Consider the following 13,020-nt stretch of genomic DNA (forward strand, 5'->3'; position numbering starts at 1 on the left):
TAGCTGACAAGTATTTATAATGAAGATTGCATTATTTGCTTTCCTTTTGCACATGTGTAATACAGTGGCTCATTAAGCAAAACAGTTCTGGCTCACTTTGAGAGTGACAGTTAATACGTTAGAAGACAGTAGTACCAGCTGCTTTCCTCAGTGAAACAAAAATTTGAATTTTGAAGATTAACTTCCTTAGCGAAGAATAACTCAATTGTCTTGAACTTTCTTTCATAAAACCAAGCCAATTAATGATAAGACCTTAATTTCTTAATTATGCTCAATCATATGAATTTACTATGCTGCTCATTAATAATGTAAAACTTGGTTTTAGTGTGAAGTTTTATTGTGCAAGTTTGTCTCATGATTGACCCAGGTGTTTGGAATACTCTGGTTCTGACCGAGGTAAACCTTGGTTTAAGAGCCTGTGCTAACAGTTTCAATCTGCATGGTGGAGTGGGTCATAGTTTTGATTTGTACAGCTTTCTAAAGCTTCAAATAGAGTGTAAAATCTGTTTTGATGCAAGTTGGTTAACTTGCAAGGGGACTGGTTAAGTTAGGGGTCAGTATGTGCTTAGAATGCAGTGTTAGTAACAGTTCTGTCACTGAATTTTCAGCTTGCCTAAAGTTGTTAAAAGACGTGTGAATGCTCTCAAGAACCTTCAAGTTCAATGTGCACAGATAGAAGCGAAGTTCTATGAGGAAGTTCATGAGCTGGAAAGAAAGTATGCTGCTCTCTATCAGCCCTTATTTGACAAGGTATTTTAATGCTAATCTGATTTGTACTTATAAGCTTTAGCTAAAACACAAGGGAATATAAACTGAAAGTTTGTGCATGTTCTGAAGTACTTTGGTCTCGTATGTGCCCATTCAATTCAGTTGATAATTTTACTATCCATGTGAATATCAACTAAGATTACGGGGGATAAAAGTTCAGTCTGTTCCACGGTTACCAAAATCACTTCAATAATACCAGCCCTCGTCTTGTTAGTTGAGCAGATGTCAGATGATATGGTAACCTTTCTGGTTACCTTTGGTGCTTATTTTAGTGTGTTGAAAAGCTTGTAACTGTTTAGTTGCCTTGTAGGGCTAGAAGAAAAAGTTTTGATAAATAGTTAATGTATTACTAATTGTGTAACTTGAGGATTAGGAAATTAGTGGTTAGGGCATTGCTGGTTGCCATGACTAGGAAATGTGAAAATATTCTTGGTTTAATCTTCCAGCGAAGTGAAATCATCAATGCAATTTATGAACCTACAGAGGAAGAATGTGAATGGAAAGCAGATGCTGAAGAAGAAATTTCAGTGAGTATCTTAATCAGCTCTCATCAATATCTCAAGCTTTGGCATGAAACAAGATTCAATACAGTAACCAAAGTTTAAAAAAAAATAAAATTGGGTACATAATGATTACTTGTTTATAACAACAATAATAATTCTTAATGATTGCTTAAAGCATGCACATGAACCTTAATCTGTACTGGTGTCAACTTAAAACTGTTAACAAACCTTGTGGGCACTCTTTCAAAATGAAGAAAAACTAACATATATATTCTATCAAGGAGGAAATGAAAGAGAAAGCCAAGCTTGAAGAGGAAAAAAAAGATGAAGAAAAAGAAGACCCTAAAGGAATTCCTGAGTTTTGGCTGACAGTATTCAAGAATGTGGACTTGCTCAGTGATATGGTTCAGGTAGGTGGTGGTCCAGGCTTGTTTAAAGTTGTGTTAGTACTTAATCCAAGTGTCTTTAAGAAAGGGGTAGAAAACAGTACATTACTTGATGTGTCTGGAGAGCGAAAATGGAACAAGTACTTGGATGTCATCTGTGGTACTTTATTCAACTGAGAGCACAGAGCACTCTGAAATACCTTCTTACTGTGTTTTTTGCTGAACTTATTTTATCTTACTAATAAGCACTTTATGTGCTTACAGCAGCGTGTGTATGAGATGTGTACTAGATACTGCTAAAAATTGTACTGGGTGTTTGCACGGATTTAGACTGCGTACTGCAGTGGAAACCCTGTACAGCCATTGTTGCCATCTGCTGGTCATGTTCGTGAAAATGCTTCAGTGCTGTAACAAGGTTCTCGTCCTATGTAAAACTCATTCTAAATATGGCATTTTATCTCTGCAGGGTCTTAAATCTGTGTACAATTTAATGTTATGAAAATGGAATAAACTGTGTTTTCTTTACAGGAACATGATGAACCTATCCTGAAACACTTAAAAGATATAAAAGTGAAATTTTCAGAAGTTGGACAGCCTATGGTTAGTTTAACCTATTAAACAAGATTACTTCTGTGTTATCTTCAGACTTATTTGTATATTAATAGCATGATCTGTGATAGCCAATTGTCTTACGGCAATCATGAGAAATACGCAGCTGCTTCTAGTCCTCTGAAAAACAGTACAAGGACTAGTACTAGTCTTGCAGTACCATGTGAATGAATTTATACTTAATTTAACCTTCAAATTCTGACAAGTTAATAACTTGGGCTTAATATCTGATGACTCAGTTTCACCTTTACATTTTGATACCTTCAGGTACTTTTTGTATAACTGTTATAATAGGTTATAATTTCCTTGCCAGAAATCAGATAGCTTGCTAAGTTTTTTAAAATTTTAAATTTAGTTCTCTCTATATGTTAGCACCAGGACAGCTGTACACTGGGAGATCTTGTGTCATTACTGCAAGCGGTATATTAACTAAAAAGCACAAGATCAACATGGTAAATGAAGACATTTGAAGGTTTAATGTACAACTTGGGCAGCAAATTCTAGAAGAAGTTGCATATGTGCACCTCTTCAATATCGGAGGAGATGGATATATTCCATTGCATGTGTATTTTTGGGTTTGGATTTTAGGTATGTAGAAATTAAAGGTATGCTTTGCTAAATTGCTAAAGTTGTTGCTCTGCAATTCTTTTTAAGAGTTTCACATTAGAATTTCATTTTGAACCAAATGACTACTTCACAAATGAAGTATTGACAAAGACGTATAGAATGAGGTCAGAGCCAGATGATTCTGATCCCTTCTCCTTTGATGGACCAGAAATCATGGGTTGTACAGGGTAAGTGCCAATAAATAACTTCAAGGCCATGTAACAGTTTCTTCCTTAGCACTATCCAGCTGTAGACTTAGAGCGTCTTGGGAAGGTACTGGAAAAGATACTGCTACTTAATAAACCACTGGGTTCAACTTGAGTTTTTTAGTGTTGTTCAGTAACTTCAATACAATATATAAAACTATATATTTTATATTATATAACTTACAAGCATATATTATATATGCACATAAATAAAAAAATGTAATCGGTATTTATCTAGAAATACTGTTCTGCCGTCACTAAGGCTGAATTGGAAGGTGGATCATGTTATCTTTTTGTAGGCCTTAATAGCTTTTTTCAAAATTTGTTTGATCACTTTTTAAAATCTTTTTATTTTTCTGACATGCAGCATTTTGGGAAGTCTGTTCAGTTTTACTTCCTATATTGCAGTTTGTCCAGTTTGTTTTATAAGTGTTGAATGTTTGCCTCTAAGTGTCTTTCAGTTGATCTAGTTGAGAAATGGAGAACAGTCATCTCCTATTAACTCCAGGTTTCTCATGGTTTTAAAGAGCTGTCACACTTCTTTCTCAGTGATGTCTTTTGTTTTAAATTAGCTGTTATTCCTCACACTAAATAATCTCTTTATTCTGTATGTGTCTCTTCTTGTAAACAGAAGGAGGAGAGAAACCAGAGTTGTGTGTAATTAACCTTATGGGTAGATCAGGGCTCTATGCATCATGGCCTGTTCAGTTGCTTTTGTGTTAATGTCTCTTTAATGTTCTGACTGCTCTTCTGAGTGATAACAACTAATTTACAGCCTATCACTGCATAGTCAGGGTTGGTTTTACCCATATATTAATCTGCAGTTACTGATACTGACTTCTATTTACCACTTCATTTCCCAGTCACTTAATATAATATATTTCTGCAGATGTCCTATAAGGTTTAATCTTAAATGCTTGAGTAGCTTTGATCAAACTGTTTGTCTTTCTCAGTTTGGGCTGTTTTTGAAAAGCATAAATCCTGGCAGAGATCACTGTAACATGACACTCCGCTTCTGTGAAAGTGATTTATTCCTAGCCCTTGTTTTGTGTTTTAACTAAGAGTCTCTTCTTATCCCAAAGCAACTCACCCCCTTCCTTTGAGTCTTTAAAGGAATCTAATCAGAAACTTCTGCAAATGCAAACAGTCTTATTGATACCACTTCTTCACTTAATGTCCCCGAAATTCTTTGTGAGTGTGAGACAAGCCTGTGGGAATGACTTTGCTCTGTAAACAGGACAGAGTTTAGAAAAAAAAACAAAAACAAAACAAACAAACAAAAAAACCCCAGCAAACCCCCACCAAACAAAAAAACAAAACAAGCAAAAAAAGGCAAAAAGCCCACAAACAACTGAAAACCAACCAAAATCTACACACCTGCTTGATGTATTATTTTAAAGACTTGCTGATTACAATATGTGGTAAACCATGGCATACTACTAACGTGACTAAATATGACATTACTTTATAATGGATAGGTAGCTCTAAAAATGGTGTGATGCTATTCTTTGATAGGAAAGTAGGTAGAACTTGGTAGCTATTGAAAATTGGTAATTATTTCAGAGATTGAGTGGGGAAGGAGAAAGTTTTGGATGAAAACACTTCAATCTTAAAATGAACCTGTTACTCTTGTTCTCAATGTATAAACTAATGAAAAGATAGCACTGAATAAATACTACCTTAATATTTTATATTCTCTGTATTCATTGTAGTTGTGATAGTCTCAGTAGATACCTGTAACAAGTGGAATAGTATTAAGCTGCAGCTGGTTGGTTTTTTGTTTGTTTCCTCTTCAGTTGCCAAATAGACTGGAAAAAAGGAAAGAATGTTACTTTGAAAACCATTAAGAAGAAGCAGAAGCATAAGGGTCGTGGAACAGTTAGAACAGTGACAAAAACTGTTTCCAATGACTCATTCTTCAACTTCTTTAGTCCTCCTGAAGGTAAACTGAACATTAGTTTATCTGCATTAACTTTAAATGTAGTATGTACTTCACTTACTTGTTTCTTCTCTTTTTTTTTTTTCTACAGTTCCTGAAAGTGGAGACCTGGTAAGTTGGCTTATTTAAAATATGGAGGTGGAGGGGAAACACCAGGAGAAGAATTCATGCTTTTGTATACAAAATGTTTGCTGAAATTGTTTAGGAATTTGTTAAACAGCTTCAGCTTTAACTGTTTCTGTATTTAACTGAGAATACTTGTGATGAATAGTATCTATTTGAGTTTTCTTTATTAGAAGGTGTATTTGTTGTTGGATGGTAGAATTCAGGTTAGTAAACTTCAGCAGCTTATCCTTCCTGAAGGCTACCATGTGAATTGTTAACAGTTGTACAAATGTAGTGATCTTTGTTATTAGCCTTTGGTCTAATGGGTGGTGTTTTAAGTCTCTCCCTTTGGGCATTGTTTGGGTGATCTTCTCTAATGGCTGCATGTATGTGGTTTGTATTTTATGCTGTTAAAAATTTCCCAAGCTATTAACTCTTGGAGAAAGTGATAAAACAAGAATAGAAAACTGCAAAAGCCTATTCTTCTGTGTGCTCACTAGTAGAAAACTCTGTGGCAATAAGCCATGTTTTTGTAAAGAGAAAAACTACCAAAAACACTTAAGTGCTGAATACTTTATGCAGCTTGAGTGGGAAATCTGATTAAAGCCTCCAGAAGCATGCTGTTAGAACTCCAGTTGGCATGGACAGCAAAAGCTGTATGTTCATAATTGGAAAAAAAAAACCAAACCAAACCAAAACAGCAGCCTTTTGAGTTGAAGGTAACTTCTGAGATGGCAGACAGCAGAACACTTGGTGTAAACAAAAGGAATGAAAACTTGTGGTTGGATCAGAGAGCATTTTCAGGTGTTCAGGTGCTTCCCAATAACTTGTTTAATGGGAATCGTGGAGGAGATACACTGTAGGAATCAGAAGTAGCTTGTAAAATCTTTAATTAGGTAGCCTCACCTGGCTGGTGTTTAGTTCTTAAGGGTGTTGTGCATACAAATTAGAAGTCTATGGGAGTTATTAAACAATTTTTCTACTTAGAACAAAAGCAAGTTGGGGCTGGGGGAAGACTAAAACTTAAAACTGCAGAATTTTGTGTAATTAAGCTTACTGAAGAAGCAACCTGCCACTGCATAATGCAGGTAGGCTGTTTAAAGTGTAAAACTTGGCTCCACGGTTTCAATTCTATCAAGCAAGTCCTGAACCAAAAAAGTCATCACATGGGATTTGTATAAATGTGGCCACATCATCTGTGCAACATGTTTTTGTGTCAAAAGTAGTTACCAGCTTATGGTTTAGGAAATAATATTGTTTTATGCAGGATGATGATGCTGAGGCAATCCTTGCTGCAGATTTTGAAATAGGTCACTTCTTGCGTGAACGTATAGTCCCCCGATCAGTATTGTACTTTACAGGAGAAGCTATTGAAGATGATGATGATGATGTAAGTATAATGTTCTTTCAAAATGCTCAAAAACTTTGAAATAATGCTGCTTAAAGTCTTTGGGTAATTTCTGACTTATAATGTTGATATCCTTAGAATGGGATAGATCAATGTTAGTTTCAGCTGAGCTTCCTAGAGTGTTCAGTGAAGAGCAGTGTGAAAGTAATTAATTTTTGAAGTAGTGACTTCAGAGTTTTGTGGCAAAAAGTAGTGGTAGAAGCTCAACATTTGGAGGATGTCTGAGTAGCACTTTGTGTATAAGGCATTCATAGGGTGGCGTACCCAATACTTTGACAGAACTGTAATGAGCTGCCAGAGAACAAATTAGTCTATTTTTCTAGCTGCTTACGCTGTTCTTTGTGTTTACACTGATGCTGGGCTACCAAGTTCCTTGAGATTCAAGCTTGATCCTTTCAGGAGCACACTGTTATTAGAAAATGATAGATAAGCACATTCAAAGCATGCCAAAATATTCAAAGCAAGCTCTGCAAAAGCTTGAATTAAGTGCTTTAAAGTAGCTAAGCTTGAAAAACAAACCACAAACTCCCAGAACTTTATAAGGGTAACATATTTTTTTTTCTTCCCTGCCTCTGCACAAACAAGGACAGTTTGACAGTTAAGATAGATAAGTCCTGCCTTAAAATTAATTTTTAGAATGTAAAATGGTAGCCTTAGCCCAAAGCCTTGGCTGGGAAAGATGGAAGAGGGAAGTGACCAACTGTACAGATTGCCTTAGGCTTTGAGACACCCTACTGGCCAGAAGTCTTATCACAGTCTAATAAGCTCTTCCAGTGTTGCATGTGAGGAACTTAAGGTAGACAGTTTTCTCTGCCAGAGTGTAGCTTAAGAGATTGAACATCGCTCATGCTGATGCAAAAAGCATTTTTAAATCTGTCAGATATAGGAAGTTCTCTTAGAGCACAATACAGTGTGGCCTCTGGCATCTACTTGAGTTATCTGGCTGTACTTGAGCCATAAATGGCTGCGTTTATGACTGTCAAAACCATTTATTTTCTCTCCTAGTATGATGAAGAAGGTGAAGAGGCAGATGATGAGGTAAGTTGACAGATGGCCTTGATTTAAGTAGTTTCCCTTTTTGTAGTTTGTTCTCTGGAATAAGATTTCCTTTAGTTTTTGAATGCTTTGGACATTTAAGTTTAGTACTTATGAATGTAAGATACAACACATCATTTTGTGGATCTAGGGTGAATATTTTAAATGAAAACAACAAACAACAAAAAAAACAAACCAAATGAAGACAACCCTAAGGTATCGTACAGATTAAGTTGCAACTGATATCAAAAGATGATGTGCTTAGTGGAGGGCAAGCTAATACAATCTGCATAACTTAAAGTGGTAATGAATCTATTTAAGAGTATAATTTAATCTTCATTTTCTTGAAAGTGGCTTAGGAAGCTGAATGTGGATAAGCTAGAGAAATATAAACAAGTGCTTTCTTTCAGGAGGGGGAAGAAGAAGCAGATGAAGAAAATGATCCTGATTATGACCCAAAAGTAAGGAATTAAAAAGAATGTTTGAAGTTTGTGTACGCATACACGCTTGAAATTTTATGTAGGTTAAATCTTGATTTTTTTTTTTTATTTTTAAGTACTTAATCAGTAGTTCCTATGGTGATTGTTTTGGCTGAGGCTGTTTCAGTACCAGTTCTGACGGACTAATATTGGTAGAGCAATTTCTTAAAAAGTTCTTTCTCCAAAAATCGTTTTGTAAAAGTAACTTTTGGCTTTGAGCACTGAAATTAGTCAGGCTTGGTTTTCTCTAAACTTGTCTTGCAGCAAGTTCCTGCTAATGATGAAAATGTTCTATAATGGTTGTAAGGACATGCGGAGAACTGCCTAATCCAGGTTCAGTTTTTGGGAACTTGTCACAAGCTGACTGTCATGGTTTAACCCCAGCCAGCAACTAAGAACCACACAGCTGCTCTATCACTCCCCCCTCCTCAGCTAGACAGGGGAAAGAAAATACAACAAAAGGCTTGTGGGTTGAGATAAGGACAGGGAGAGATCACTCAACCAATTACCATAACAGGCAAACCAGACTTGACTTGGGGAAAATTAATTTATTGCCAGTCAGACCAGAGGGTAATGAGAAATAAAACCAAATCTTAAAACAACACCCCACCTCCCAACCTCTTCTTCCCAGGCACAGCTTCACTCCTGAATTCTCTCTCTGCTCCCCTCCTGAATTCTCTTTCTGCTCCTCTCCAGCGGCACAGGGGGATGGGGGATGGAGGTTACGGTCAGTTCATCACATGTTGTCTCTGCTGCTTCATCCTCCTTAGAGAGAGGACTCCTCACTCTTCCCCAGCTCCAGCATGGGGTCCCTCCCACAGGAGGCAGTCCTCCACAAACTTCTCCAATGTGAGTCCTTCCCACAGGCTGCAGTTCTTCATGAACTGCCCCAGTGTGGGTCCCTTCCCCGGGCTGCAGTCCTTCAGGCACAGACTGCTCCAGCGTGGGGGATCACGAGTCCTGCCAGCAAACCTGCTCCAGCGTGGGGGATCACAAGTCCTGCCAGCAAACCTGCTGCAGCGTGGGCTCCTCTCTCCATGGGACCACAGGTCCTGCCATGAGCCTGCTCCAGGACAGGCTCTCCTCGAGGTCACAGCCTCCTTTAGGCACCCATCTGCTCTGGCGTGGGGTCCTCCTCGGGCTGCAGGTGGAGATCTGCTCCCCCGTGGACCTCCCTGGGCTGCAGGGGGACAGCCTGCCTCACCATGGTCTTCCCCACGGGCTGCAGGGGAATCTCTGCTCCAGCACCTGGAGCACTTCCTCCCCTCCTTCTGCACTGACCTGGGGGTCTGCAGGGATGTTTCTCTTGCATGTTCTCACTCTTCTCTCTGGCTGCAGTTTCTGTGCCACAGCAACTTTCTTTTTCCCCCTTCTTAAATACATTATCCCAGAGGCACTACCACCGTTGCTGATGGGCTCAGCCTTGGCCAGCGACGGGTCCGTCTTAGAGCTGGCTGGCATGGGCTCTATCAGACATGGGGGAAGCTTCCAGCAGCTTCTCACAGAAGCCACCCCTGTAGCCCCCGCCCCCCCGCTACCAAAACGTTGCCATGCAAACCCAGTACACTGACTCTGGCACAGATTTTCCCAGAAGAGTACAAAACTGAGGCTTTTTCAGGGTAAATAATAGCAAGTCTTTTATTGCTTGAGGTAGCAGAAGTCAATGTTCAGGAATGCATCTACAGCCAAGTACTAAAATGTGAAAGGCGAAGAGCAACTGGCAGCTTTCATATTCCATGGGAAGGGCAAATCACTAGTCAGGCTCAGTTTGCTGGAAAAGTGATTGTGAGCCACTCAATCTGTAGTCTTTTCCTATCTGAGTGAAAGGCACATTTGGCCACCTGAAAGCATCTGATGGTGGTAGGTGAAAGTTGCTGTCATGAAAATGAAGTCTGTGTGAACTAAAAATGCCTGCTGTGAAATGTGCTTGCAATTTCAAATAAGGAAGCAGCATATTTTTCAGAAGGGATGGTTTGAGCTACAATCAAAGTACTGTTGAAAGAATTACATAATCTTAGCATTGTACCTAGAAAGATGTAGGGTATAGAACTGTTAATCAAAATGTATAGCCTGTTGATGTTTCATCTGCTATCATGTATTCAAATTGCTTCCTATTAAAGACAGTTTTGAAATCAAAATGAAAGAGCTACAAGATGGGCTTCTTATTTCTACCATTTCACATTGCTTTTCTAGGCTAAACAGAACTGAGAAAGGGCAAGACTGTATGCTCAGTTTCAGAGAGAACTGCCAAAGAGCTAGAGGCAGTAGTGGTTCTATAGTGTATTGACATAAGAATAAATAGTTGTAAGCTGATCACAGGCTGAAAGCCAGCTGAATTTATTAAAGCACTGTGGTCCTAGAATAGCTATCCAGACCCCAGACCAAGGTAGCGGAGTAAAACTTGCAGCTAAACTCTGCCCCCAAAAAGCCTTTTCCTTGAATTCCTGTATTACTGTGAGATATTGTTGGTTGTCTGTTTCAATAGAACAGAAGAAGTTTTCCATGTTAGAATTTTCTAACAACTGGAATTTATTGCAAAAGATGTTTCCAGAGCGTTAAGAAGATACTATGATTTGGTGTGTCATGCATTGCTCTACAGTGGATTTTGGAGTAAGGCTGTGCCCTTGTTACTGGCCACAGGAAGTTTCTTTTGCCTTAAACTGTGTAGAAGGCCTGGATGCTTTTTCTGAGCTGGGTTTTTTGTTACTATGCATAACTCTCCTCCTTTTTCCAGTTTTAGTGTCTTTCAGAGTATCCCACCACACTTAGCTCTGAACTTTTATTTGTTCTGGAGCATACCTATACACTAACAAAGCCAAAATAAATGCATTGTGGGTGTTGCCACATCCAAAGACAGCAGTACTACTAATACTAGGCAATTACTTTAAGGGAGAAGATGAAGGAAGAATTTGAATACTGCAACTTGAGAAAGTATACTTAGCAATATTAATAATTCTTTTAAAATACTGATATCTGTAAACTGATGCTTCCTTTTTTCTCAACAGAAGGATCAAAACCCAGCAGAATGCAAGCAGCAGTGAAGCAGTGTGTATGTGGCCTTGAGGATTACCTGCACTGTAATAGCCTAAACACAACTATTAGTTACTTACAGCCTTATGTTTTGTATCTCGGTAGAATTAAGTAACCAATTTGTTAAAAAAAGAAATCAAACACATAAGAACCAGTTTAAAATGTAGGTTCAATCTACCTAGCATTTTAACAGTATAATTTTCTGCCAATATGTAGAATGCAGTAAATCCCCTAAAGCATGAATGTTAATTCATTGCTACATAGTTTGGTTCTTGTGAAGTCTTTGTCATGTAGCTATTAGACTGCAGCTGTGAAGATTATCAGAACTGTTAACTGAGACCAATATTTGCTTAGAGGAAACTCTCCTGAAGAACCAACCAAAGTATTTTTCAGCCCAGTAGTTTGAACGGGTTTAAGTCTGCTTGCACTAGCTGTGCCTTCATTACTTTGTTATAGAAATGGCAGTGACTTGTACTAACTAGGAGATGATGATGCATTTTGAATTTGACTACTTGAGAAGACTAGTATAACTTGTTTAATTTCCAACGAGACCACATTAAACATTCATAACTGTCAGCTTGTTTATGCTATGGGTTTTGTATTTTATGTGACATAGTGATCTACAAAAGAAACCTAGTCATCATATTAAGGTTATTGTTTACCACTGGGGTGTGAATAAAACCTAGTATTTTCAGAAGCTAGTCTTGTTTTATTACAATGTTTGTATCTGCATGTGTAAACTGCTAAGGCATATCTTTCACGCTGCAGTTCACTTTTTACTAGACACAAGTTGAGAGTTACTGAGAAGTAAATCATACAGCATTTTAAAAACAAACACAATAGTTGGAAAGTTTGATCCATACTTTCCATTTGCAGTGTGATGCTTGTGAATCTGAGCTAGGTGTTTCAGTGATTGGTCAACACTGCCATATTGAGAAGACAAGTTTTTAGAAGTGGGGCTAGATCTGATAAAGGACTTCGGTATTGCTGTATGTGACTAAGGCATTAGTTATTAGTATGAAATCTGGAGCCAAAAAAGGTGCCTTGGATTTCCAGCCTGTGTAGGCAGATCTAGGTTGTCCTGAACAAAATCTGTCCTGCAGCCTAAGGGAGTGCTAGAACACTTATCTGTATTCTACTTTGTACTCACTGTATCAAGCATCTACAGAGGAGGAAACAAACCCCAAGGAATTCCTCTCTCCTCACCTAATGTACTGTTCGCTATGCTTATGTTTGCACATTCTGGTTTGTGCTTTTTCCATATTGGACGTTCATTGTCAGTTAAAACGTGGGCTAGAAGATCTTTCTCATACTAACCTTGCCTCTAGCCTAACAGTGGAGGTGCTCTTGAGATGTGGATTTGAATGCACTCAGCTTGAAGAGGCTATGAACTGATGTCTTCCATTTTACTTTTCCCAGTCAGTAAGATACCACTGTACTCTGTGCAGTTTTTTCCTTCACATAACTGTAGAAGTTCTGATCTTCTAAGCAAATACCCAGATAACTTTCTGAGGGACAAGGAAGGTCCTCACAGGGTTGGAAAGAAATGTCCAGCCTAGTCATGGATCTATTTCTGCAGTAGCTACTTTTTTTTTTGTCCTCCTCTCACCACTGATATAGTGACTTAGTCATAAAGGTTTAAAGGTTTGAAAAGAGCAGGGCAGGCAGGAGGCAACAGCCACATGAGGATGGGGCTGGTGGAAGAGTTTCTCTAGTATGTTTCTTGTTTGGAGAGTAGGTAAGTAATACAGAATGAAGCTTATCCCAAATGCCCTTCTGAATCCTCAGCCCCGTGTGAGGAAGGTGGTCGAGTGTGCTCTGACTAAACTGATTCTTTTTAATTTATTTTTTTAGTCCTTGAAGACTTTAATACCACACTGCTTAATTCCAGAATCCCTGTCAGACTTCATCTTTCTCCTCTCCAGATATTAATGGATCTGGGAGAA

The 13,020-nt window shown here is 38.3% G+C and overlaps 1 protein-coding gene across 3 annotated transcripts in view; it reads left to right on the forward strand.

Moving 5' to 3' along the window:
* Positions 1-11,775, forward strand: part of NAP1L1 (nucleosome assembly protein 1 like 1) — a 32,262-nt gene extending 20,487 nt beyond the window's left edge. The window contains exons 5-15 of one of the 3 annotated variants that reach the window (XM_075058074.1): positions 609-750; positions 1,215-1,295; positions 1,553-1,681; positions 2,186-2,257; positions 2,921-3,060; positions 4,875-5,020; positions 5,109-5,128; positions 6,390-6,512; positions 7,536-7,568; positions 7,976-8,084; positions 11,050-11,775. In XM_075058074.1, coding sequence (XP_074914175.1) covers positions 609-750; positions 1,215-1,295; positions 1,553-1,681; positions 2,186-2,257; positions 2,921-3,060; positions 4,875-5,020; positions 5,109-5,128; positions 6,390-6,512; positions 7,536-7,568; positions 7,976-8,038 — 949 coding nt within the window. In that variant the 3' untranslated portion in view covers positions 8,039-8,084; positions 11,050-11,775. The remainder of the gene's footprint in view (positions 1-608; positions 751-1,214; positions 1,296-1,552; positions 1,682-2,185; positions 2,258-2,920; positions 3,061-4,874; positions 5,021-5,108; positions 5,129-6,389; positions 6,513-7,535; positions 7,569-7,975; positions 8,085-11,049) is intronic. The other 2 variants (XM_075058072.1, XM_075058073.1) reach the window with 2 other exon arrangements.
* Positions 11,776-13,020: the final 1,245 nt, after the last annotated feature.

The sequence above is a fragment of the Buteo buteo genome, chromosome 26 (assembly GCF_964188355.1).
Source record: "Buteo buteo chromosome 26, bButBut1.hap1.1, whole genome shotgun sequence".
NCBI classification, from domain to species: Eukaryota; Metazoa; Chordata; class Aves; order Accipitriformes; family Accipitridae; genus Buteo; species Buteo buteo.